We start from the raw sequence: 24037 nt of genomic DNA, 5'->3' as shown, positions 1-24037 counted from the left end.
ATCCACCCACGAAAACTTGCTTAGCATCTTCTGCTTGTAATGCACTTCCTAGACACTGCAGAGGATACAAAGGTGACATAGAAAAGATCCTTATTCTCAAGGGGAGATAAGATGCACACACGACAATGACAAAAGAAGGTAGAACACAACTGCAGTGGGATGGAGGGTTGAGAGGAGGCAGTTTAAGGTGAGTAAACATAAGAATTTGGGCCACGGAAAGCTTGGCATTTGGATTGTGACTGTTTTTCATGACTTACTTAGGTATTATTCTTGCCTTACTTTTGTGTTTTCATTTGTTTACATTCTTACTACTTATCAACAACGTGTAATCCAGCATATATCACCTAACATCTTTCAAATATGAAATAAGGATAAGAATGACTACTATGCTCATCTTAAATCTTATGTAAATTTGTTAAAACTTTAGGTGGGTAGAAGGCAGGCCAGCTTGTCCTTCCTTCACAGCCAGGCACACAAGGTTACCCCTGGAGTCAGCAGGCTCAAGGAGTCCTCACTGAAGCTTTCCGCTCCTTGTACCGTGTGCCCTGTCACGAGGGCAGCAGCACTGGACATAATGTGAGCAATGAATACTCCATGATGAGGGCAATGGGGCCTCACTTAGAGCTCCGAGTGCCACCCTGGCTAGTTTTACAACAGCTCAAGGACCAAGGGAAAATAGCAAGTGAGGCACAGAGCATAAAAAGTCGGGTGGAAAGGTCAACCCTTGCCTCTCTTCATAAGCTACCAGCTCTCAGTCCATTTCTGAGAGGCCTGGCTACACTGCTTCTGGAAATCTGAGACAGGCAAACCAGCCTCCCTCCCTTTGTGAAGCACAGAGAGATGAACAGGTGTTGCCAACTGTTCCTTCCCAGGTCATATCTCTCTGCAACCTTGGAGCTGTCCTTCGAGTCTCACCAGGCTCCTTACCTCATGCAAGATTCACAGTGTAAATTCAGTAACTCAAGCTCATTCTACATTTTCTGGCTGTTTTCAGTACCTGAATTTTTGGGTCTGGCCTTTGAAGAGGCTAGGAGGAAGGGAGCAGAGGAGGAATGTAGTGTGAGGCAGACCACCCCCTGCCACTTGGTTGTCAGCCTAGGAAGTTTTTAAGTGGGGAAAATCGCTACACCAGAACAAAATACAACACAGACAACCAACTTCTTTGTCCTTTTGGGAAGAGAGGGTGACCTCTCAATTTATAGCCTCCTAGGAGAGATGAGGGCCAGAAATTGTAGTCCTCAAGGTCAGCATTCCATCACGACAGGTATCTGTTTCTGCATTTGAAACAATCTATCGCTGTGTGTGGCTGTTCGATGTGGGGGGGCCTCCCCCTGGACTGAAGGCTCTCTGAGAGCAGGGCCAGGTCTGCTCGGCTCGCTGCAGGGCTTACCACGGGGTCTTGCACAGCCCAAACAGGCAAGGATGTGCAAGGGAGCACAATCAGGCAAAGGCAGGGCAGGCTGCTGCCTAAATTCACAGAGGTCATGGAGATGAGACCTCTGAAGTCCATCAGTAGGAGCAGACCATTTCGGTTAGAAGAACATCTTGCAAAAATCTTCCGGGCTACAATATTTATGCAGTCACTGATCTCAAAGCACTTCCCCTGAGTTTCCTCTCATTGAGGCTATGATTGGGCCTGGTAGGAGGAAGCCAGACCAGCAGGGCACACGGACTAGATCCTGAAAAAACAAGATTTGCTCCACACTTAAATGGGCCAAGCAGAGGTTCTGCCATGCCAGGAGGGGAAGGGCCAAGGATGATAACAACAGCGATAGTGAACACTCACTGAGCTCTACGAAGTGCCACGCAGCACAAGGCACTTCACATGAATTAGGTCACTTAATTACACATTAACTCTAAGACACGACAACTCTAGGACTCTAGGACATACTAATATCCCCACTGTTATAAATGAGACCATCAAAACTTAAAGAGGTTGGATCCTTGGTGTGAGAAGTCAGGATTCCCACCGATGTCCACACCATTGTCACACTGTGCCTTCTTGGATGGTTTGCCAAGAACCCAAGAGTTCTTCAGCCACTAGCAGCTGTCAGGGTGGCAAACCCAGGAATAAGACCAGGACCGTCTCCTTGCTGCCTGGGTCCAACTTCAGAAAGTGGAGACTGTAAATTTGGGCAGACCCTACTGTGAATGAGGCAGACTGCTGTGTGAAATATCACTTTAAGTTCTCAGGTGGTTTTCAAGGGAAAATAGGGAATCATGGCTTTCATTTTTAAATGAATCCACTCTATAATCAGAGAGTCCACTCCTAGATCTCATCCACTCTGACAACTGTGTGAACACTATACTGTTCAGCAGACTGCTGGAGATGTATGTTGTCCAGCAATCATTGCATGATGGAAATTTAATACGTGCTGAAAGTGGCATCCTGCTCAGCAATGGCTCACATTACTGCCTCTGCTGGCAAAGGGGTGAGGGAGAGAGAGAGGACCAGTCAGGAATTTCCACTTGCTTATGGTCAGTCTTGAAAGAGGGGCTTCTCCTCATTGTCTTATTCCCATGGAAGACCAAGCCCCTTCGGGCTAGCCCGTCATGGACTTTAGGGGAGTCCTCTGTGACCTGGCTGCCCCATCTGGAAAGGGCACCTGTTTGCTCTAGCCCTCACTGACTTGTTCTTCAGAGTCAGGGATGTGCAAACACTGGAGACCCTTAGCAGATGGGTGCTGCCCAAGCCATCTTCATTGCCTGGGGCAAAGTTGCCCAGCTAGGCAATCGGGAAAACAAAACTAAAATCATAAAGCTAGTTTTCACGATGCCTGGGTGGCTCAGTCTGTTAAGCGTCTGCCTTCGGCTCAGGTCATGATCTCAGGGTCCTGGGACTGAGTCCCACACTGTGCTCTCTGCTCAGCAGGGAATCTGCTTCTCCCTCTCACTCTCACTCTGCGCTCTCCCTCTCTCTCTCTCTCTCAAATAAATAAATAAAAATCTTAAAAAAAAAAAAAGCTAGTTTTCTTTTGTTTTCAGGCACCTGTTCTCTCCCAGAGAAAATAAAAGTACAATATCCAGGGTCTCTTTTGGAAGATGCTCCTCCCTCCCCCACTCCAAGGAAGGGTCACGGAGCTAATTAGGTCTGGGCCAGTAGTCTCTTCCTGGGTAAACTAAATCAGGACACCCATAAGACTCACGCAAGGTGTTTGTTCAAAATAGGTACTCCTGAGGCGCCTGGGTGGCTCAGTTGGTTAAGCGACTGCCTTCGGCTCAGGTCATGATCCCAGGGTCCTGGGATAGAGTCCCATATCAGGCTCCCTGCTCAGCAGGGAGTCTGCTTCTCCCTCTGACCCTCTTCCCTCTCATGCTCTCTATCTCTCATTCTCTCTCTCTCAAATAAATAAATAAAAAAAAAAAATCAAAATAGGTACTCCTGGTCTCCACCCCAAGCCCACCAACTCAGCTACTCCAGGGGAGGGTCCAGGATTTACCTTTTTACCAAGTGTCCCAGGTGGCCCTTACCATCAGGGAAATTTAGAGCAGTGGTTCAAAAAGTGTGGTCTCTAGACAATAGGACCACCTGGGAACTTTTTAGAAATGCAAATCTTGGCTACAATGAAGCATCCAGTGTGTGCCTCAGCGTTAATGCAAAGCCTCCACCAGTCTGGGAGACACAGTACGTGCTCCCACGCCAGAAGCCCTGCAGGACAGTCTGACCAATAGTGATTTTACTCCCTCTTTCATCTTGTTCTCTTTTGGTGGCCTTGATCATCTTCCATGGAGCACTCTGAATCCTGTACTGACCCTGGCAGACCTGGGCAGTAATGAACATAAGGTCCTGGGGAAAAGACAGTGGACTCAGGGAGTCCTGTGGGGGCTGGAGGGCGCACGTCCCCCTCAGACATCACTCAGTGAGACATCATTAAAACACTGGCATGGCCATGCACAAAACCACTGGCTGTGTGTGTGGCCCCTGAGACGCAGGTTTTCTGCTCCTCTCTTTATGTAGAGGAGGAAGAAAGAAGCCTGGACAGGTGAGGTGGCTTCCCCAAGACTGCGGAGCGAACTGGTGTCGTAACAGGAGCCCCTAATTCCAACCCTGAAGCTCCTACCGCTGACCTGCTCGCCCCCCACAGCACACTGCTTCAGGCCTCCTGTTGTCTCTCTGCGCATGTCTTGTCCCTCCAGTACACTGGTCAACAACAACCTGAGGGCAGGACCCAGGACTGTCATTTTTGTTCTGTTACCTTTTCAACAAATGACAAAGTGTTAAGGCCATGGTAGGTGTCCAAGAAATACTTAACTGAAATCTCTGAATTACGTCCCATGGGTTGTGATTCTTACTGGCTAACGAGATGAAGAGACAGGGAACTGCATGGAAAGGGGAAGATCAGCAGGCAGTAGGGAAAACAGGAAGCACCCTGGACTTGGATCCAGGAAACTGGAGTCTGAGTCTTAGTCAATCTATGATCCTAGTATTAGTCACCAGCAGTTTCCGTAATTACAGAGTGATAAGATATAGGCTCTGGTCTACTTCACAGGCCTCCTTCGCGGACGATCAAGTGAGGTGATGGACACGGAAGTCCTTTGGGAATGGTCCAGGGCCATGCTAAGAAGTACTAAAGGCAATCGTCATCGACATGCACGCCACGTACTGTTTTAAATGTTTCTTGCTATTTAACCCTCACACTAATTCTGGGAGGAAAGTCCTAGTATGGCCTTCATGTCACAGATGAGGAAATGGAGGCACATAGAGGTTACATGACTTGCCTAGTGTCACACAGCTGGTAGGTGGCACCCAGGTCCCATGCCAAGGGTACAGGGCTGCCTCCCCCCACTAGGACGGTATATTCATCTGGGGAAGGGGCTGCCAGGACAAAGCACAGGTGTGAAGCAGAACACAGGAAAACGGGGCTACAGCCCCGGGGCACAGGCTGACCTGCTGGCCACATCCTCCTCTGCGCCTTTGTCCAGCACACTGCTCAGGTTGTGCTCAGCCTGCGTCTCCTCGGGCACCTCCTCCAGCTCCTCGGCCTGTTTCACAGACAGGCGGTAGTTCTCCAGCTCGATCCGTTCAGGAGTGCCCCTGAGTCGCTTGGCAATGCTAGGCTCTTCGAGGCCATTCACGCTTGAACCTGCAAGACAAGCAAAGCCTCAAAGTTCTATGACAAATGATGGCAAATAACCATAGGTGGTGGGGGGATGGAGGAGGTATGCAGGGAGGGGGGAGGCGCCGACAGAAGGATATCTAAGCATCCAAGGTAGTCGCCACTCATCTCAATAAAAGGAGGGACAGAGCTTCCATGAAGGCCAGAGAGCCAGCCAAGGGGCAGACTGCAAGTTGATGAGGTCATAGAGGCCAGGAAGGGGCTGCGCAGTGAGAGCAGCAACCCTTCCTTGAGCCTGAGAAACAGGAAGACAGCCCATCTGCCCTGAGAGGGGAACACAGGCTTACCCTCCTCTGTCATCCCTGAACCCGTGCACAGTGGAGGGAAGAGGTGGTGGTGACTGGGGAGGAGGAGCAAAGGGGACTCGGGTCGGACCCTAAGGAGGCGCTTCTCGCTGACCAAGCCCCCCTCAGCAGTCACTGAGAAGGGGAGTCCTGCCCACTGCCGGCCCCCTGATGGCCCAGGACCCAGTCAAGTTTCATGCACTGCTCTTGGCTGATGCACAGACGTGTCCAGGCTAGTTGTTTGCAGAACTTGTCACATTGTGGATTTGTCTGTCTCCTCATGATTAGATTCATGGTAAATACTTCCTATTTAGTAAGAACACCATGTGGGTGAGGCTGTGCCCCTTCCACTGCACACAGGAGGAATATAGTCGGGTTGCCTCATCTTTTTTAAACTTTTTTTCATTTTTATTTATATATTTATTTTTGAGACAGAGAGAGAGAGAGTCAGACAGACAGAGGGAGCACAAGCAGGGGGGAGGGGCAGAGGGAGAAGCAGGCTCCCCGCTGAGCAGGGAGCCAGACGCGGGGCTCGATCCCAAGACCCTGGGATCATGACCTGAGCCGAAGGCAGTTGCTTAACTGAGCCACCCAGGCGCCTGGGTTGCCTCATTCTTGGTGACAAAAGCTTGACTGCTTGGTTAAAGTGGTGCCCAACGATCTTTCTGCTGTGAAGAGATATTTCTCCCTTTTAATTAAAAAGTAATCCATGGGGTGATACGTAGAAACCATGGGATTATCCTTTCATCCAGAGATTTTAGTACCCATTGATGAATGGGGATTTTAAAAATTTTATCATTCCTTCACCACTGTCATTCTTTGTAAAGAACTTTTCCCATTTCTCTCTCTCTCAAAAACCAGGATTCATGGATTCTGAAAAACTTAAGTGTTGTATTTGCCATGTTTTCTTAATCCCCTTTATTCTAGAAATTTCCCTGTCTCCCTCCTTATCTCCTTCATCATTATGCTTTTTTTTATTATGTTCAGTTAGCCAGCATACAGCACATCATTAGTTTCTGATGCAGTGTCCAACGATTCAGTAGTTGCGTATAACACCCAGTGCTCATCATAATAGGTGCCCTCCTGAATACCCAGCATTATTCTTTTTGATGTGCTTTTTTATCCCAAATTTGGTTAGAAGAGGCCCATTGTATTTATTCTTTACTGTATGTCTTCCCTGTAATGTGATGTAGGTTTAGATTTAGAGTCAGACAAATCCAAGCTAGACACCTGGCTCTGCCAGTGACCAGCTGAAGGATCTTAGGAAAATTTCATAACTACTGAGAGTTCATTTTCCTGATCTATAAATGAGCACAGCCCCCAACTCCTAGGATTAATATGAATATGGGATGAAATTATATACATATACGCACAAGTACGTGTGTGTACCAACTGCACGGGCCCCAAACCTGTCATCTTCCTCTTTTACGTAAACCCAGCACATGGGCAGTATCTAGCAAATACAAGTTAAGTGCTATAACTGATGTCAGTAACATTCTTAGCACCAGTTTGTATGTATTTTTGTGCAGGTATGTTGTATCCATTTGCTCTGGGTTGCGAATAAGAGTTACTTGACAAAGATGGGAAAGGAGTTCTGGGTAGAGGGAATAGCAACAGTTAAGGTACAATGACCTGTAACGGCAGATTGGTATTACTAGATCTGCTAGTGGCAGTATTCTTAAAGTGGTAGAGGAGAGGAAGAGACCGGGGTGGGAACAGAGCCCATGTGGCCTTTGGTGACATTCTAAGCTCTAAGAGATGACACTGGGTTTTGGCAGGCAATATCATACCAATCCAGTGTTGGGTGACAGGTGGTCTGTCAGGGGAAAGCCAGAATCTCTGTAATGAAGGACTAAAGGAAAGGGGTAGGAATACTGAGTCAGTAATTTTTGTGACACGACAGGTACGCAGAAAATCTTGTGGAAGCCTGGCACTTTTGTTGTGTACAATGTTCTGGACCTCTCCATATTGTCATTAGACAGAACTTTTTATGAGTCCAGGAAGTCACAGAATAAAGTCTTAGTACATCTGTCAGATTTATCTGGATCTTCCACCAAATAGCATCTTTCAAATTTACTAGACAATCTTTACTAAAAAGCAAGACCCAGGGCACGTTCATCTATAAAACATCTAAAGATGGGGTCACAGCATGAACCCTTGGGCTCCCTAGGGCCCTGTGCGATGCCCACCCAACCTGGTTTTTGCAATCCTAGTCGGGGCATTTTATACACCCCTGGTCCATTCTCCAACACTGAGCTCAGGGCCTCCAAAGTGTAAGCTATGATGCAAGATCAGGGCATGTGGAAGATTAGGAAATATGTGGACTCCAGGTAATAGCAAAAAAGAGACAGGGAGCACAGCAGGTGGATGCTGCCGCAGCATCCTCCAAATCTGCCCCCCCCCCGGGTTCTAACTGCGCCAGTTCAACATTTGCAAACATCAGTCTCCCTGTCCTCTCTTGCTCCTTCCCCTCATCAAAACCCAACATGATAAACCTAAGAAGGCTAAGGATCCCCTGACTATATCATTTGATTCTTTCCTTCTCGTCATGTATTTTTGACAAATACCCTTAAACAGAAAGCAAATAAGAAAGTGAAATAAATGGAAACCACTCCCCAAGTATAAAGTTTTGGGGAACTCCACAGATAAAGAATAAAAACCAGTATATCTTTTAGACAGGGAACAAAGAATAGAATAAGAATGGTCACTTCAGGGAAACAAACAACTAATGCTCATCAATTCAGATACAAGCAATTTCCAGGTAGAGTGAACAAACACACTCACGGAGAGAAACACTCAAGAAGTGATGTCTGTTTTTAGCGGGTAAAAACCATACTATTTGGGGCACCTGGGTGGCTCAGTTGTTAAGCATCTGCCTTCGGCTCAGGTAATGATCCTGGGGTCCTGGGATCGAGCCCCACATCCATCTCCCTGCTCTGCGGGAAGCCTGCTTCTCCCTCTCCCACTCCCCCTGCTTGTGTTCCCTCTCTTGCTGTGCTTTAAAAAACAAAACAAAACAAAAACAAAACCAAAAAAAGCCACACCATACTGTTTGCCAGAAATTCTACTAAAACCTTGGGAAACAAAGCAGATTAAAACACTCTCTACTCTTAAAGAGCTGTAGGCGAGTCACAGAAGAGACAGTCCTGCACAGGAATCATTTCAGCATGATGTCTCACGTGTTACGGCTCATGCACGCGGTGGTACTATCGGAGTACACAGAAGGGCAGCTCCACCTAGGGTAGCGAAGGAAGACTTTCTGGAGGAATATGGAGTTAGCCTAGCCAGCTTTAAAGAAAATTCTATGAGATAGGTAATAGTTTGCAAATGAAGTAACTGAAATTCGGAGACATTAGGCAACCTGTCCAATGTTACACAGCTAGTAAGCCGTGGAACCAAGATCTGAATCCAAGGAGGACAGCATTAATTCAGAAGACTATGATGCTCTTCCTGGATTTATGATGTGAAGAGAAGAAAAGAAAAGGGAGGAGTGTTTCCAGAGTCCTGTTCTACTTTCCCCTTTGGGACACCTCACCATTATCTCCTCCCCACTATAATTTTCAAGATGAGGGACACAGAACTACATGAAAGCAACTTAAAGCACAGAATCTGGCATTTTCAACGACATTCTGTCCTCCTTCCAGAGTTATTTCTCTGGGGTTTCTATAAGCTCTGTGGACTAATAGATCATCAAGCAACAGAACCTGGCAGCCCAAACCCAGAGTTTGGGCCTTTGGGGAGGAGAAACGTTGACTTAATTCTGGGCTTGGCCACAATCAATAAAAAAGAAATGAGAGGCTCTCAGAACTATTCAGATCATTCACACATCAGTCTCCCAGAGAAAGGATGCTTTTTCATGAAAACTGTTAGAAGGGTCCCACTGGAGATTTTTAAGACTTGAGGTGGAAGGAATAGAGTTGCCTTACTGCTTCGGTCTTCCTACACCCACTGGGTCCATGTCCACATGGAGCTAGACTCACCCAGAGCTTTGAGCAACAAGGGCATTGCAGGACATTGCTTTTACGGCTGAGTCCCCATGGAGGTTCCGTTTTCCCAAAGGGAAGGTGGCACTTCAGAGGATACTCGGCAAGTACCAAAACTCACCAACTGCCAAAATATGCTTAACATTCCCAGCCCATAACCTCAAAACACCATGGGGAAAAAAAAAAAAATCAACCAAACCAGCACACTCGGTTCTCTGTGAGAAGCAAGGGGCTATGTGCTCGATTAACCAGGTGGTGATGATAAACTGCGATATCAAAGGAAGGAAGAGTGGAGGAGACCCAGGCAGTGGCTGTAACACAGTGACAGACACAGGGCCTCCCCTCGTCCTATGGATCCTCCCCCTTTCAACGAACAGAAGGGCACATGGGAGCAAGGGCTGTAGGAGCGCAGAGGTAAAAACAGCCAACAGATGTGGGTTCGGCGAGCGAGAGGGTAAGCAGTGGGGTCAGGCTGGCCGGCCAGGGCCCACCTGGCCTCCCCACTTCACATGCTTCAGCGCAGCAGCAACTACACGGGGACTTTCCAGCTCAAAGTGGATGAAAGGTTTGGAATGACTGCCAAGGCCGAATCTTCACTAAGTCAGATCTCAGGTCATGGGAGGCCAATTCCAGCTTCACACATACCAAAAGGAAACGGCTCCCAGGATCTGGGTCATATCCTAAATAGGAAAAAGGCTCTGGGCCTGACCTAAGGGCTCTGTTTTGGAATAGTCACTGCCTGCAGGAGCTCCATACATCATCCTGAAAGAAGTATTTTTTCCTAACAGGACAACCTGCCCTCAGCTGATGTGCAAGAGCTGCCAAAAGCCTTTATTTGTGTCTGTCCGATTCCGGAAGGGATGCGAGGGATGCAGATGACACTGAAGAGGCGGGCCCTCCCAGTCCTCCCCAGGCGGCTCTTCTTTCCCCTTTCCCTCCTGCAGTGGTAGCCAGCTGCCCAGTGCACTGCAGGAATTCAGGCAACTGGGAAGGATGTCAGCTAAGAGACTGGAACATCTGAGGGGCTTCTCTTCTTCTACCACATTCATGTCTGGCCTGTTTCCCCATTCCTTTTTCCTTTCCTTCTTTATAAGCCTGGAAAAGCTTGAATGAAATCTGAAAGTCGAAAAAGGACTTTAGGAAAAGGCACAGTGAACTGAGCTTGAGGATTGATTTTCATCATATTTGCCATATCTGTAAGTTGAATGGATGTTTGAATTCATTCATTCAACCATACATTAAACAATTATTAGTAGGTATTCAATATAGCTACTTCCAGCCAGGCACTGTGCTAGGTGCTTGGGTGTACCGATGGACAACACAGGCAAGACTTCTGCCCCGGGGGAGCCTGCACTCTGATGGACTATGGGTGTCACCTATCTGCTGGGAGAGACCAATGACCCAGGGTATGAAAAGGTGTCAACTGTGGCCATGTTCTAGTAAGAGATGGCCCTGGGATTTGAAATGACTGGTACCATTTGAGCACTCTTTGCCGTTCTGGAATACAGAGATTCTCCCTTGAGGTTGCTCTTTCTTACTTCTGTTTCCCTTAACAGGTTATGTTGCGATTTCTTTTTTAAGGAAGATGAACTAAAGTCATTTCAGATGGCCTCCTCACACATCCGCCCAAAGCCTTGCCTGTCCATGATCTTGCTTGAAAGAAAGTGCCAAACCATGAACTAGGTCTCAAGGAGGTGTTAAGGAAGATGAAGCCTCCTGAAGAAAGAATTACCAAGCTGGCAGTATAAATCAAAATTCCTGGGCCCACTGCAAAATTGGTCAAAGTGACCAATGTTGCCTTGTTCACTGGTCTCAGAAACACTCACAAAATCACCCTGGGAGATTAGTGTACCCCTCCTCACACAGAACCCTAATCCTGACAAGGCTAAGATGGGGAATTTGTGCCTTAATTATGTTTTCTCCCTGCTCTTGTTGGAAACGATACAGAAACTATATTCTCCCATGCTTCCTCCTGTTCCTGGGAAAGATGGATGAAACCATTTGAAGTGGTGGCTAGTCTAAAACAGAACCACCGTCCAGCCCTGACACGTTTTCCTATGTGGGACAAAGCCGGGGTCTTGGGCCTGCTTCCTTTTGGAATGTATTAGGCTGCAACTGGACCTTGGTAACTTGAGCCAGGCTGGTCATAATTAGGAGTCACCGTGGATATTAATCCACTCCTTTCATCTTGCTTTGACCTATAGTTCCTATATGCGTTTTTGCTTAGTGGCCTGAAAATCAGGCAGAGCACGCACCATGCCAATTCAGGCTTAGAAACAGAAAATAATCGAATTGGTCATCTGCCTCAGGGACCTCCTCACTGTTCTAGTCAAGCTGGACAATGCGATCTGGTATCTGTGAGAGGATCAGGAGGTCACTCCCAGCCTAGAACCCAATCTAGGGAGGAAGGATTTATTAGGGCTGATAAAAGGCCTTTCTTTGCTTATTAGCTGGTACCTGGAACTACCAATTTGGGCTCTCTCCCTCTTTAGCCCCTCAGTTCATTTGCCTTAGTGGACTCTGCTTGACTGGGCTCACATTTTTTTATACCTTTTACAGAGATTTTTCATTCTAAGGGGGCACTAACCACTTTGCAAACCCTGCAGCTGTCCATGGAAAGGGATCCTCTTGCTTTGGAGACCAAATAAAGAAGTGTCCGAACCACTCTTACGGCAAGGGGGCTTTTGCCTCTACACACCTACCCTCCCACAGACTCTTCTATGGCTTCCTACTGGCAGGGAACAGGAGTTCACAGAACCTGCTTGTGACAGGTGCTAGGACAGCTATGCTGCACACACTGGCCAGTACCTGTCACACCAAGCTGGCCAATCCCCATTTTTACCACTATCACACCGGGGGGCCTGAGTCTCTGTGATGTTAAGTAACATGCCCAAAGGTTCAAAGGAGGCAGATCCAAGACTAAACCCAGGGCTGTGTTACTCCAAAGCTTGGGCTCTTTCCACTAAACCATGTGGGATGAAATTAATTGCCCCTTACTCATGAACAATTTATTCTTCATTTGGGGTAACTGTTTATTATTATTATTTTTTTATGTGGGGCACAGAGAAAAGTAGGTTATGTGAAGCTCAGCTGCTTTGGAGATATTTAATGACCAAGAGCTGGGAAATTCTGTGCTAAATATTACATGACAGAAGCTAAAAAGGGAAAAACCCAACAGGGAACAAATCAGAACAGTACCAGAAAAAACCACCCACATGGGAATGGGGACTCATGCAGACTGGGACAGTCTCTCAGGAATGCTGCGGGCATGTGCCCTCCCTTTAGCAGGTACTGAGTGGCCCTTTGTCCACCATTCATAACCTTTGCTCCTGATCTGTGTGATCCCATGAAACTTTTACCCTTAAGTTCGTTTACTAATGTTAAATTATTCTTCCTGCTGTTATTATGGCATGTCCCAAGGGTGCCTTTTTGGCAGATGGTGGGACATGTCATATTTGGCCAAGGCAAAGGGCTTTGTTTTAAAGTATATACCCTGGGGTGCCTGGGTGGCTCAGTCGTTAAGTGTCTGCCTTTGGCTCCGGTCATGGTCCCAGGGTCCTGGGATCGAGTCCCGCATTGAGCTCCCCACTCCGCGGGAAGCCTGCTTCTCCCTCTCCCACTCCGCCTGCTTGTGTTCCCTCTCTCGCTGTGTCTCTCTCTGTCAAATGAATAAATAAAAATCTAAAAAAAAAGTATATACCCTATCTTTCATTACAAAAATTATTACCAGTGCATCATGTAGCTCTCTTGACAATATATTTTTTTCATGTGTTGTACTATCTCACAGATAAAACTCGACTCGCTCTTTAATAGTCAGCTGGGTCACCCTACCAAGTAGCTACTTCTTGGGTGCTGGGAAGTTGTGGGCATGTCTAAAGCACAGGGGTCTGGTTGTCTTTTCTCTTAAGTCTCAGGAGAGCTGTGCTCTAGCAATATTCTACCTTCCTTCTCTGGCTGCCCACCTTCACAGACCTAAGGGTGAAATCTCAGAAGGGGGTAACTGTTGTACAATGGGCCTTCAGTAAACTATTTTAACCTATTAGTTTATTTTTTTAAAGATTTTATTTATTTATTTGACAGAGAGAGACACAGCGAGAGAGGGAACACAAGCAGGGGGAGTGGGAGAGGGAGAAGCAGGCTTCCCGCAGAGCAGGGAGCCCGATGCGGGGCTCGATCCCAGGACCCTGGGATCATGACCCGAGCCAAAGGCAGACGCTTAACGACTGAGCCACCCAGGTGCCCCAACCTATTAGTTTATATACGTGCCTCATAACCCAGGAGATGCTGTATAGTTAAGTATATATAATCTATGAAATCAATCCACCTGTGGGGCTGACCTCTGAAATCCTAAGAGGTAGGTAAAGAAAAGGACGGTTCAACAAGGTAAGTCAAGACCATCCATTTTTTTTCTCTCCTACTTCTGCCTATTGCTTCCCAATTCTAATTATGGGCTCTACTTCTGTCCTCCTGAAGGGCTCTTTCATGTGTCTATCTCCTGTTCACTGGTCTGAATGCATGCCAAAACCAGAGGTTCTGCTAGGGAGGGGAATTATTCCAGTCATCTTTGTGTTTCTGGTGCCTACTGGTAGGTCAATACCATGTTTTGAATAAATGACCAGCATAAAGGTTCTAAACTAGAATATCACTTCACTATAATTTTAAGAAGTTAGTTGAATGTATTATGGTCTCAGTTTCCTCATCTTAATGTAGAAACTTTAAGGCCTCTGTCTCCCAAGTAGCTGGATGCTGTGCAAGGCCCTAAGAACAAATGAGAGATACCACCCGGTGAAAGGGTAAGTGTACAGAGACAGCAACTCTTCCCTTAGCACCTAAGAGAAATTCCTATGAGGTTGCTGGTGTCTTAGAAGACCTTGCGTTATGGCTCTGAAAAGAGACTATTTCAAAGAATCCGATGTCCAAAAGTGATGACCACACTTCCCAGTAGAGAGTGGTCTAGTTTTAGGCAGCAGCTTGCTTACTAGAAGACCAGATCCAATAACAATAGGCAGGGGGAGAGGTGGAAAGGCAGAGAAGGACCACGAATCTGCATGCGAGGCATTCCAAACGGACGTGCTTTTCCCAAGATGCCAGGTTGAAATTTCAATCCCTCCTACTTTCCACAGCAGAGTGCCAGGGGCCTTCAGTCAAGAGTGTGTCCAAAGCTGGCTCCGAGGTGGCCTACACGTGGCCAGCTGCTCAGCCAGGAAAGAGATTTTCAACTTCTGGGGGCTCTGCCCATCATCAGACTATCAATAAGGACAAACCCACATCCCCATGAAAGCTTCTCTCAAATAGGTTCCCTCTTAAAGATACAAAACCTCATAAACAGCATTCCCTTAGCTAGCCAAAAATATATTTTTGGAAAGGAACTAAAATTCCCTCCAGCAATGCCTACAACTACCACTTGATACTCGTATCTACAACAGTTACACCTTTCTTTTCACCTGTGTGAAGACCCGGCCTGGAAAGGAAACATTAGTGCTTGGGGACAGAGGCCCTAGAAGGCTGATGGAATAGGAACACTGAGCACTGACCCAGACTCAGAGAGCCCTTGCTAATGACTGATGTTCTCTGGTCACCCACAAAATGCCCATCCATGCACTGATTCCAAGAAGAAATCAGACCCCCTCTCCTGCAAATGAGTCACGACATAGCACTGAGGCCCATGGTGGGGCAGGGGTTGTGGGTCAAAGCAGCAGAGATGCAGACAGTGCCTAGGACCACAAGTACCCCTAGTTCTGCCTAATATAAGGCTAACTGACTCCTGCACAGTCCTGACTTTTGGGTTAGGTGTTAAAAATTTAGTTTAATGTAGCTCCTACGCCTCTTCCTCCCCCACCCGGGTCTCTTCCTTTCGAGAGGCCGGGAAGTCACACTTGTAGCCACCCCTCCGCTCTTCCTATCACCCTCGCCTCCTCTTCGGGCCGAAGCACGGCATAGAGGCTGTTGGTGGTTTTGCCACGCCACCCCACCCACCCCGGATCGCGACCGTTTTAAGGGACCTGGATTCATCAGGGTCTCTCCAGGGCCTGTGCAAGTGCTGATCTGCTCAGTTTTTGCAAAAGGCGCCTGTGTCTGGCAGAGCCGGTATGAGACGAAAAGACAATCCTTCCCTGCCGCCCGGATAATCAAGAGTTTTGGCCAGACCTTGAGCACACACCAAGAGAGTGAGGAGTCAGATGAAAAGCACAGACTAGGGTGCTGAAACGGATTAATAAGGAACTTAGTGATTTGGCCCCTGACCCTCCAGCACAATGTTCTTCAGGTCCAGTTGGGGATGATATGTTTCATTGGCAAGCCACAATTATGGGACCTAATGACAGCCCATATCAAGGCGGTGTATTCTTTTTGACAATTCATTTTCCTACAGACTACCCCTTCAAACCACCTAAGGTTGCATTTACAACAAGAATTTATCATCCAAATATTAACAGTAATGGCAGCATTTGTCTCGATATTCTAAGATCACAGTGGTCTCCCGCTTTAACTATTTCTAAAGTTCTTCTATCCATTTGTTCACGGCTATGTGATCCAAACCCAGATGACCCCCTAGTGCCAGAGATTGCACGGATCTATAAAACAGACAGAGATAAGTACAACAGAATATCTCGGGAATGGACTCAGAAGTATGCCATGTGATGCTACCTTAAAGTCAGAATAACCTGCATTATAGCTGGAATAAACTTTAAATTACTGTTCCTTTTTTGATTTTCTTATCCGGCTGCTCCCCTATCAGACCTCATCTTTTTTAATTTTATTTTTTGTTTACCTCCCTCCATTCATTCACATGCTCATCTGAGAAGACTTAAGTTCTTCCAGCTTTGGACAATAACCGCTTTTAGAAACTGTAAAGTAGTTACAAAAGAACAGTTGCCCAAGATTCAGAATTTTTTAAAAAATGGAGCATGTGTATTATGTGGCCAATGTCTTCACTCTAACTTGGTTATGAGCCTAAAACCATTCCTCACTGCTCTAACATGCCAAAGAAATCATCTGAGGGGGAGGGAGATGGATGCTCAGTTGTCACATCAAAGGAAGCAGCATTATTCTAGCATTCAGTCTTTTTTTAAGCCTTCCACCGTTAGAGATTTGAGGTTACATGATATACTTTATGCTCATAACTGATGTGGCTAGAGAACTGGTATTGAATTTATAGCATCAGCAGAACAGAAAATGTGATGTATTTTATGCATGTCAATAAAGGAATGACCTGTTCTTGTTCTATAGAGAATGGAAATTGGAAGTCAAACACCCTTTCTATTCCAAAACAGGGTCTCAAACATTTTGTAGTTCTCATTTAAATTGTTAGGAGGCTTGGAGCTATTAGTTAATCTATCTCCCAATACACTGTTTAATATAGCACTGAATAAATGATGCAAGTTGTCAATGGATGAGTAATCAACTAATGTCTCTGCTAGTAACTGATTTATTTTTCTTCAATAAAGTTGCATAAACCAATGAGTTAGCTGCCTGAATTAATCAGTATGGGAAACAATCTTTTGTAAATGCAAAGCTGTTTTTGTATATAGTGTTGGGATTTGCTTCATTGTTTGACATCAAATGATGATGTAAAGTTCCAAAGAGTGAATATTTTGCCATGTTCAGTTAAAAGTGCACAGTCTGTTACAGGCTGACACATTGATTGACCTGATTTATGCAGAATTAATAAGCTATTTGGATAGTGTAGCTTTAGTATGCTGCCTGTGATACTGGCAGCCGTGGAGTTCATAGATGGACTTGGGACCCAGCAGTTTTGAACCATGTATATGGAGTTGAAGAAACTTATTTTCCAGGTGCAACCCCCATCTAACTAAATTTTTTTCTTCACCTTGTACACTTGACAGTTGAAAAACCCATAACATGGGAGTAATAATGGGTCAAAATTTGCAAAATAAAGTACTGTTTTGGTGTGGGAGTTGTCATGAGGCTGTGTTGAAGTGACTTAACTATGTGGGATATTGAATATCCATTGAAATGGATTTGTTCAGCCATTTACATTAATGAGCATTTAAATGCAACAAATATCATTTCAGGTGACTTAACATGAATGAATAAAAGTCAATGCTATTGGGTTATATAAAACAAAAATTTAGTTTAATGTAAACCCTATCTAGGATTGTTTTTACTTTTGTTACTATAGTAAAGAGGCCCCAAGGTATCATGGAATTAGTAGGTGACTTCACATCGCATCCATGCAGGCTGAGAAAAAAAGCAATGCCAAGCCCTTCTTACTGCTCTGTTCCCCTAAACCTCTGCCGGTTAGAACACATCCCAATGGACCTTCTTGTGCTAACCCCAAAGGATGCACAGACCAAAGCAGAAGACCGTCAGTCAGTGAGCAGAAACAGTCCTAACTCACTTTCTTACTCGAATTATTCCAGAATTTTCTGGAATCCCTTCCAGTGGTAACAATATTTGATATTCCTGTAATGCTTTTAAATAAACAAGTTTCCATACATTTTAGCTTATTTGCTCTTTACAACAACCTTATGAAGTAGAGAGAAGGAGGTTGCATTTTTTTCATTTTATAAGTTAGGGAATTGGAGACTCAGAGAGGTTAATGACTAAAGATGACAAGGAAAACAAGGCTGCAGACTTGGAACTCAAATTAGCATCTTCTGTTTTTAAGAACTCTGCTGGTTCCACTTAGACCCTGCCCAATGCTCTGAGGCTATGGTCTCCACAGAAGGATGAGTACATTCTGAGGGTGCAGGGACAATTAATTCATTGGGATATAAAGGAAAAACACTAGATCTTCATTCTCAATTTTTTACCCTGCTTTCTAAAATGTTTTGTAAATGTCCGCTAGCACATGCTATATTAGTGGAGTACCCCCTTGTTACAAGTACACTGTTGGGATGTAGGTGCTCATGATTTTCAGAGGGGGAAGCAGTAAGGTTTAAAGGCACTCCTGTAAGGCTCCAACATGGTTCTGTATCTTCATTATTTTCACTCACTCTCTTTCCTGATCTCCTACTGGACACAATAAAATTGACATTAGTTATATGTCAATGTCATGCCCTTTCTTCTTTTGGGGTGACTTTTTTCCTCAGTGGTGATTTAGCAATGGCTGGACACAGCTTTGGTCATCACATCCTTGGGAGGGCGGCGTGTACTGACATCTGATGGGTAGAGACCAGGGATACCGCCAAATATCCTACAATGCACAGGACAGTCCTCCACAACAAAGAGTTATCCAGCCCAAAATGTCAACAGTGATGAGCTTGAGAAGCACTGGCCTAGAAGTTATATCAAACTATCCCTAATCTCTCCCCAACAGGCCAACCAATCCACCAAATATTCTGATTGTAGCTTGACTGCACAGGGCGCATGAAGAACACAGACTAGTGAGCTCATGAATCTTCATGTCTGCTGCCAAGGTAAGACATCTTGACCAATGGAAATGTAATATATGAAGGACCAATTGAGAACTGCCATGCTGAACAGACAGCTCTTGGCATGCTGCCCAAAGAGAGGGAATCTCGGGAAATGTTCAGATGCTGAGTGAGGAGCTAGTTCCAATGGCACACATTGAGCAGAGGTACCATAAGTCACTGCATGAGACTTCTGGACTTTTCATCTTATGGTACAACTCCACTTACAAGCTGACCCTGCTCACCCTTGGCAATGCCACTCAAGGACAACCTACATATACCCCCACACCATCCACCCTTGTTTTGGGTGTGAGTCCTACTATTAGGCCAAGGTAGGAATTAAAGGAGAGCAAAGAATGCATTTTGTTAACTTCTCCGTTCACCCGCTTTTTCCCAGCTGGATATAGCAGCCTGCTGACAGCTGGAATAACCCTGTGACACATTATGGGTGGCCCTCTCACTAAACCCAGGGAAAAAACTAGATTTGAAGACACACGTGGAAAAACCCATCTTCTTTCTCTTTTTTCCCACTTACCAAAAACATCCTATCTATGAGTTCTAAGAGCTCCCTGTCCTGGCATGCCTTTCCAAAGCTGTGTCTACACATGCTCAGGAGACTTCGTAAAATGATTTCTGTGCCTAAACCAAATTTTATCCAACAGGGCAAAACCAAAACTGCTTACCCAGAATGATATTTACATTTAGCACAAAGACTTCAAAGTCAGTCATTTTACATGTGAGTTGAGTCCAAAGTAGCCCAAACTTGGATAGGTAAGAACTTCCATGTTTCTCTCTGATGTCACAGGTGACTCTGTTCAAACTGTCAGTACAAAAAGGGCATAAAATTATGTCTCTCTTCCCTTATACTCAAACTCTACCCAGGGCCAGGGCAGGTAATTTCCTACGAGGACTGCGAATGACAGTTATAAAAGCAGTAAGAGAATGAACATGTCAGTCAGCTCAACCATCAGGGGGCCTTTTTAAAAAGTACAATAAAATGAGATAGCAGAGACAGAGGGTAAGTTGAAAGATTTATACACTGGAAGCAGTTACCCCCGGGGGCCAGAGAACAACAATACACAACCCCCTGAACAGAACCCCATCTCCTCCAGGTTGTTGGCAGGGTGTGTTCCATTTAGAGGGACACAGTCCAGTTCTGGGCTTATTCTTAATAATGTGGCTTTAGGCTTGATTTTATTTGTTATGAGCAATGAGAGCTGACATGGGGAAAATGAAGAGGGAGTCCATTTCATATTACAGTCAATTCAGTGATTATTATTCTCTTCCTCAATTTCTTTTGATGACTTCCCCCCCCACACATCAGTGATGAAAACTTTTTCTCTTTAACATCTTTTTAAAAAAATTTTATTTATTTATTTATTTTAAAATATTTTATTTATTTATTTGAGAGAGAGAGAATGAGAGATAGAGAGCACAAGAGGGAAGAGGGTCAGAGGGAGAAGCAGACTCCCTGCTGAGCAGGGAGCCCGATGTGGGACTTGATCCCAGGACTCCAGGATCATGACCTGAGCAGAAGGCAGTCGCTTAACCAACTGAGCCACCCAGGCGCCCCTAACATCTTTTTTTTTTAAAGATTGTATTTATTTATTTGAGAGAGTGAGAGTGCACGCGCAGGCGAGGCTGGGGGAGCAGAGGGAGGACAAGCAGACTCCACGCTGAGCACAGAGTCCCACGCAGGGCCCAATCCCACGACCCTGAGATCACAACCCAAGCAGAAATCAAGAGTCGGACACTCAACCAACTTAGCCACCAGGCGCCCCAATCTAGTATCTTTCCAAAGGCACGTTCATACCCCTGGGATCACTGCCCAGGAAACTGGGGGGCATGTGTTTCTCAGAAATAATCAAATGCATACTCATTGATTTATATAGGGCATTCACCCATGTTTAAAAAATCTTATTTGTGGAGCTAAACGTACTGTTCTTCCCTCTTACCAAGTACTGACAAGTGGAGGTTACAGAGCTGAGGAAGGGCAGCAGTATGGCACAGTGCGTGAACAATGCTCTCATATCTTCTGTATGATTCTTTTTTTTTAAGATTTTATTTTGAGAGAGAGAGAATGAGAGAGAGAGAGAGCACACATGAGAGGGGGGAGGGTCAGAGGGAGAAGCAGACTCCCTGCTGAGCAGGGAGCCCGATATGGGACTCGATCCCAGGACTCAGGATCATGACCTGAGCCGAAGGCAGTCGCTTAACCATCTGAGCCACGCAGGCGCCCCTCTTCTGTATGATTCTATCCTGACTCTGCATTGATTAGCTACATGCCTTGATCAAGTTTGCCTGACTTCTGTGTGCCTATTTCCTCATCTGTAAAACACTTCCCTCATAAGCTACTGTGCAGATTACATGAGGGCTACACATAAAGCTCCTAGACAATGCCTAGGACATAGGAAGCGCTATGTTATTACTAGTTATTATCACTACTGTGTGTCTTCCTACATTATTTTCTATGAGTTAGTACAACAAAGATATGATGGTAAATTAACCAGTATTAATCACATGGGGGAAATGATAGGAGTTAGCATACTTTGAGTTTTAATCTCTATTTTTATTTGAGGAAAAGACTTTGGCAGAGAAGGGGGCTCCCTTGATTATAAATATAGACAACCCTTTGGCACAATATTTCCAGCAGCATGGAGGATGGTTGCCAGCTCTAAGCAATACAGCAAAGCCTTTAGGACTTTGGCTGTTAACTCCTGCAGGCCATTAATTCCCTGTTACCATAGTTACCCCAGACACCAGTGCCACCCACTTCTTTGAGGTTACAAAGCCCTTCACTGAGATTTGGACAGCCCTGGAGCCACCCTTCCTGCACCCTGTGTCCTAATGTTACTAGGCTTTTCTACCAAAGCTAATTCCCCAAGAAAGGTGAACCAGCTAAAAGATAGGCAAATAGCTAGTTTAGAGTAATTCACATTAGACTAAACTCTAGGAGAGAGTATATAATTTCTTTTTAAGATTTTATTTATTTGAGAGAGAGCGAGAGCATGAGCATGAGCCGGGGAGGGGGTAGGGGGAGAGGGAGAGAGCACCTCAAGCAGACTCCACGCTAAGTACAGAGCCCAACACAGGGCTCGATCTTACGACGAGATCATGACCTGACCTGAACCAAAACCAAGAGTCAGACGCTTAACTGACTGAGCCACCCAGGCACCCCGAGAATATTTACTTTTAAAAGAACCTACTAACTCTGGGGTGCCTGGGTGGCTCAGTCGTTAAGCATCTGCCTTCGGCTAAGGTTATGATCCCGGGGTCCTGGGATCGGGCCCTACATCGGGCTCCCTGCTCGGCAGGAAGCCTGCTTCTTTCTCTCCCACTTCCCCTGTTTGTGTTCCCTCTCTCTGTGTTCCCTCTCTCGCTGTCTCCCTGTCACATAAATAAAATCTTTAAAAAAAAAAATTAAATAAAAGAACCTACTAACTCAAATATGTCTCTTATTGGTGGGAGGGATTTTATAGCTGGTCTCTCTCTAGCCTGATCCTTCTAGATCCTAACTTAGTTCTAGAAAACAGGGAAACAAGAATAAATAAGCTGTTTTAATCCTATTATAATCAGTATTAGCTATTCTTTGGTTAAGGGGTTGAGCTCAGTCTAAGAGCTGTGGTTTAGCTTTTGGAGACAAACTCTTCTCCCTAAGGCTCCAAATAGAGTCTATCTAATCACACTGTTTAGTGTCAGGTTTGATCTCTGAGCAGCTACTAAATGTCAAGAGGATTACCCTCCCTGGAATTTACTTTCATAGTATTCCTGGCTTTATTAACTTTGAAAGAACATGAGAATGGAAGGAAAACATATTTATTTAGGTCTTGCCAGTGAAACAGCTCTGGTTTTGTCCTGTTTGTTGAGGAAACCAAAACTCACTGAGGTCCTGAGTTCTTCTGGAGCCTTTAGGTCCTTGCCTGGTAGTGGTGGTCTTTAGTAACTAAACTTGAGGTCCTTACCCTTTTAACTGGGTTCGTCTTTTCCAGGGAGGTGGCTTTGGTAGAGGCCCAGGAACACTAGGACACAGGGTACAGGGAAGGCAGCTTTTGAACCTTAAGAGAAGCAGGTGGCCCTGGGTGTAAAGTTCTTCTGGTAACAGGGTGACTTACTATGAAATAATTGTGAAAGACCTACAATCCCAGACCTAATCAAAATAAGGCTACACTACGAAATAACAGTGATAAAATGGAAATAATCCTGATATTTTACAAAAGTACAGAATTCAATTACTTAATAGGCATACTTGGAACAGTTTCGTATGATTGATGCACAATCGCAACAAGCTGGGTAAATAAGCAAGAACAGAGGTGAAGGAAACCTAAGAAGCCAATAGAAATGGACTCAACTGTAAGAATTTTTCTAGTAATTCTCCTAGCATGGCCCCAAGAGACTCTGTTCTGTAGCCAGGCAGAGCGGGGGCCCTGGACTCCCTTTCTGTTGAAGTGTGTTCCCCAAACTCCCCCTTTCGTGCCAATGAGGGCCCTCTGTGAGGGCTGGGAGCTTTTTTCACATTTTGGGAGCCCTCTAACTATACTTATGCATACAGGTTGGGAGGAAAAGAACAACATCAAAGGTAAGGTCGAGTTTAGTTAGCTTGAGTTAGGGTTTGGGTGTTGGCAGTGACTCAATCTTTTGCCCATTGTCCTTCTTAAAGGCCTATAAAACTGCCTCAGAAGTATTCATAATGTTCCTAAACTATGCAAAGCTATGTGGGAGTTGACCCACAGGAAGTAAAAAAAGGAAACGGTGCTCATGTGGCTGGTGAAACCTGGAAGTAATTGAAGGAGAGTCACATATGCTGGAGCCCCGCCTGTCTTCTCTCGTGTATGGAAGGTGTTTCTGCACAAAAGCCTACCCCCTCCAGAACATATGTGTTGAAGAGACAAGGAACAATTGTGAAGAAAGAGGCATCAGCAGCCAACACACACAGCTGAGAATTGTGGGCAGTGACGAGAAAGAGAGAGAGGAGCGGAAGAGCAACACAGCAACCCCATGGCTTAACCTAGACAGGGAGTGCCAATTTGACGTCCCGCCCACTCATTTCGTTATGACTAATCTACTTGTTGGCACTTGCTGGGTGCTTGGCTGGATCTGAGTTCCAAGGTAAGGACTGGTTTTGGAGTCTTGATAAGGTTTTGAAGGTTTGTGAAAGGGACTGGGATTCAGGGAGGATTCTTCCTGAAATCTCTGCCTAGCGGTTACATTTAAGACAGCCCTACATGGGCATTTTTCTTCTATTTGTTCCTCAGGGGGGAAACCTGTAGGACCTGGGTCCT

The 24037-nt window shown here is 45.6% G+C and overlaps 1 protein-coding gene and 1 pseudogene across 4 annotated transcripts in view; one reads left to right on the top strand and one right to left on the bottom strand.

Moving 5' to 3' along the window:
• Positions 1-24037, bottom strand: part of MICAL3 (microtubule associated monooxygenase, calponin and LIM domain containing 3) — a 200348-nt gene that overhangs the window by 46097 nt on the left and 130214 nt on the right. For all 4 annotated transcript variants that reach the window (XM_028121095.2, XM_028121097.2, XM_088025843.1 and 1 more), the window contains one exon: positions 4889-5084. In XM_028121095.2, the coding sequence (XP_027976896.1) occupies positions 4889-5084 (196 nt within the window). The remainder of the gene's footprint in view (positions 1-4888; positions 5085-24037) is intronic.
• LOC114222544 (ubiquitin-conjugating enzyme E2 D3 pseudogene) lies at positions 15606-16078 on the top strand (annotated as a pseudogene).

Source organism: Eumetopias jubatus, unplaced genomic scaffold, assembly GCF_037043125.1.
Source record: "Eumetopias jubatus isolate StellerSeaLion01/CBP00866 unplaced genomic scaffold, mEumJub1_p1.0 scaffold_8, whole genome shotgun sequence".
In the NCBI taxonomy this organism is placed as follows: domain Eukaryota; kingdom Metazoa; phylum Chordata; class Mammalia; order Carnivora; family Otariidae; genus Eumetopias; species Eumetopias jubatus.
The sequence above is the reverse complement of the archived record's forward strand: the minus strand, read 5'-3'. Positions and strand labels throughout refer to the sequence as shown.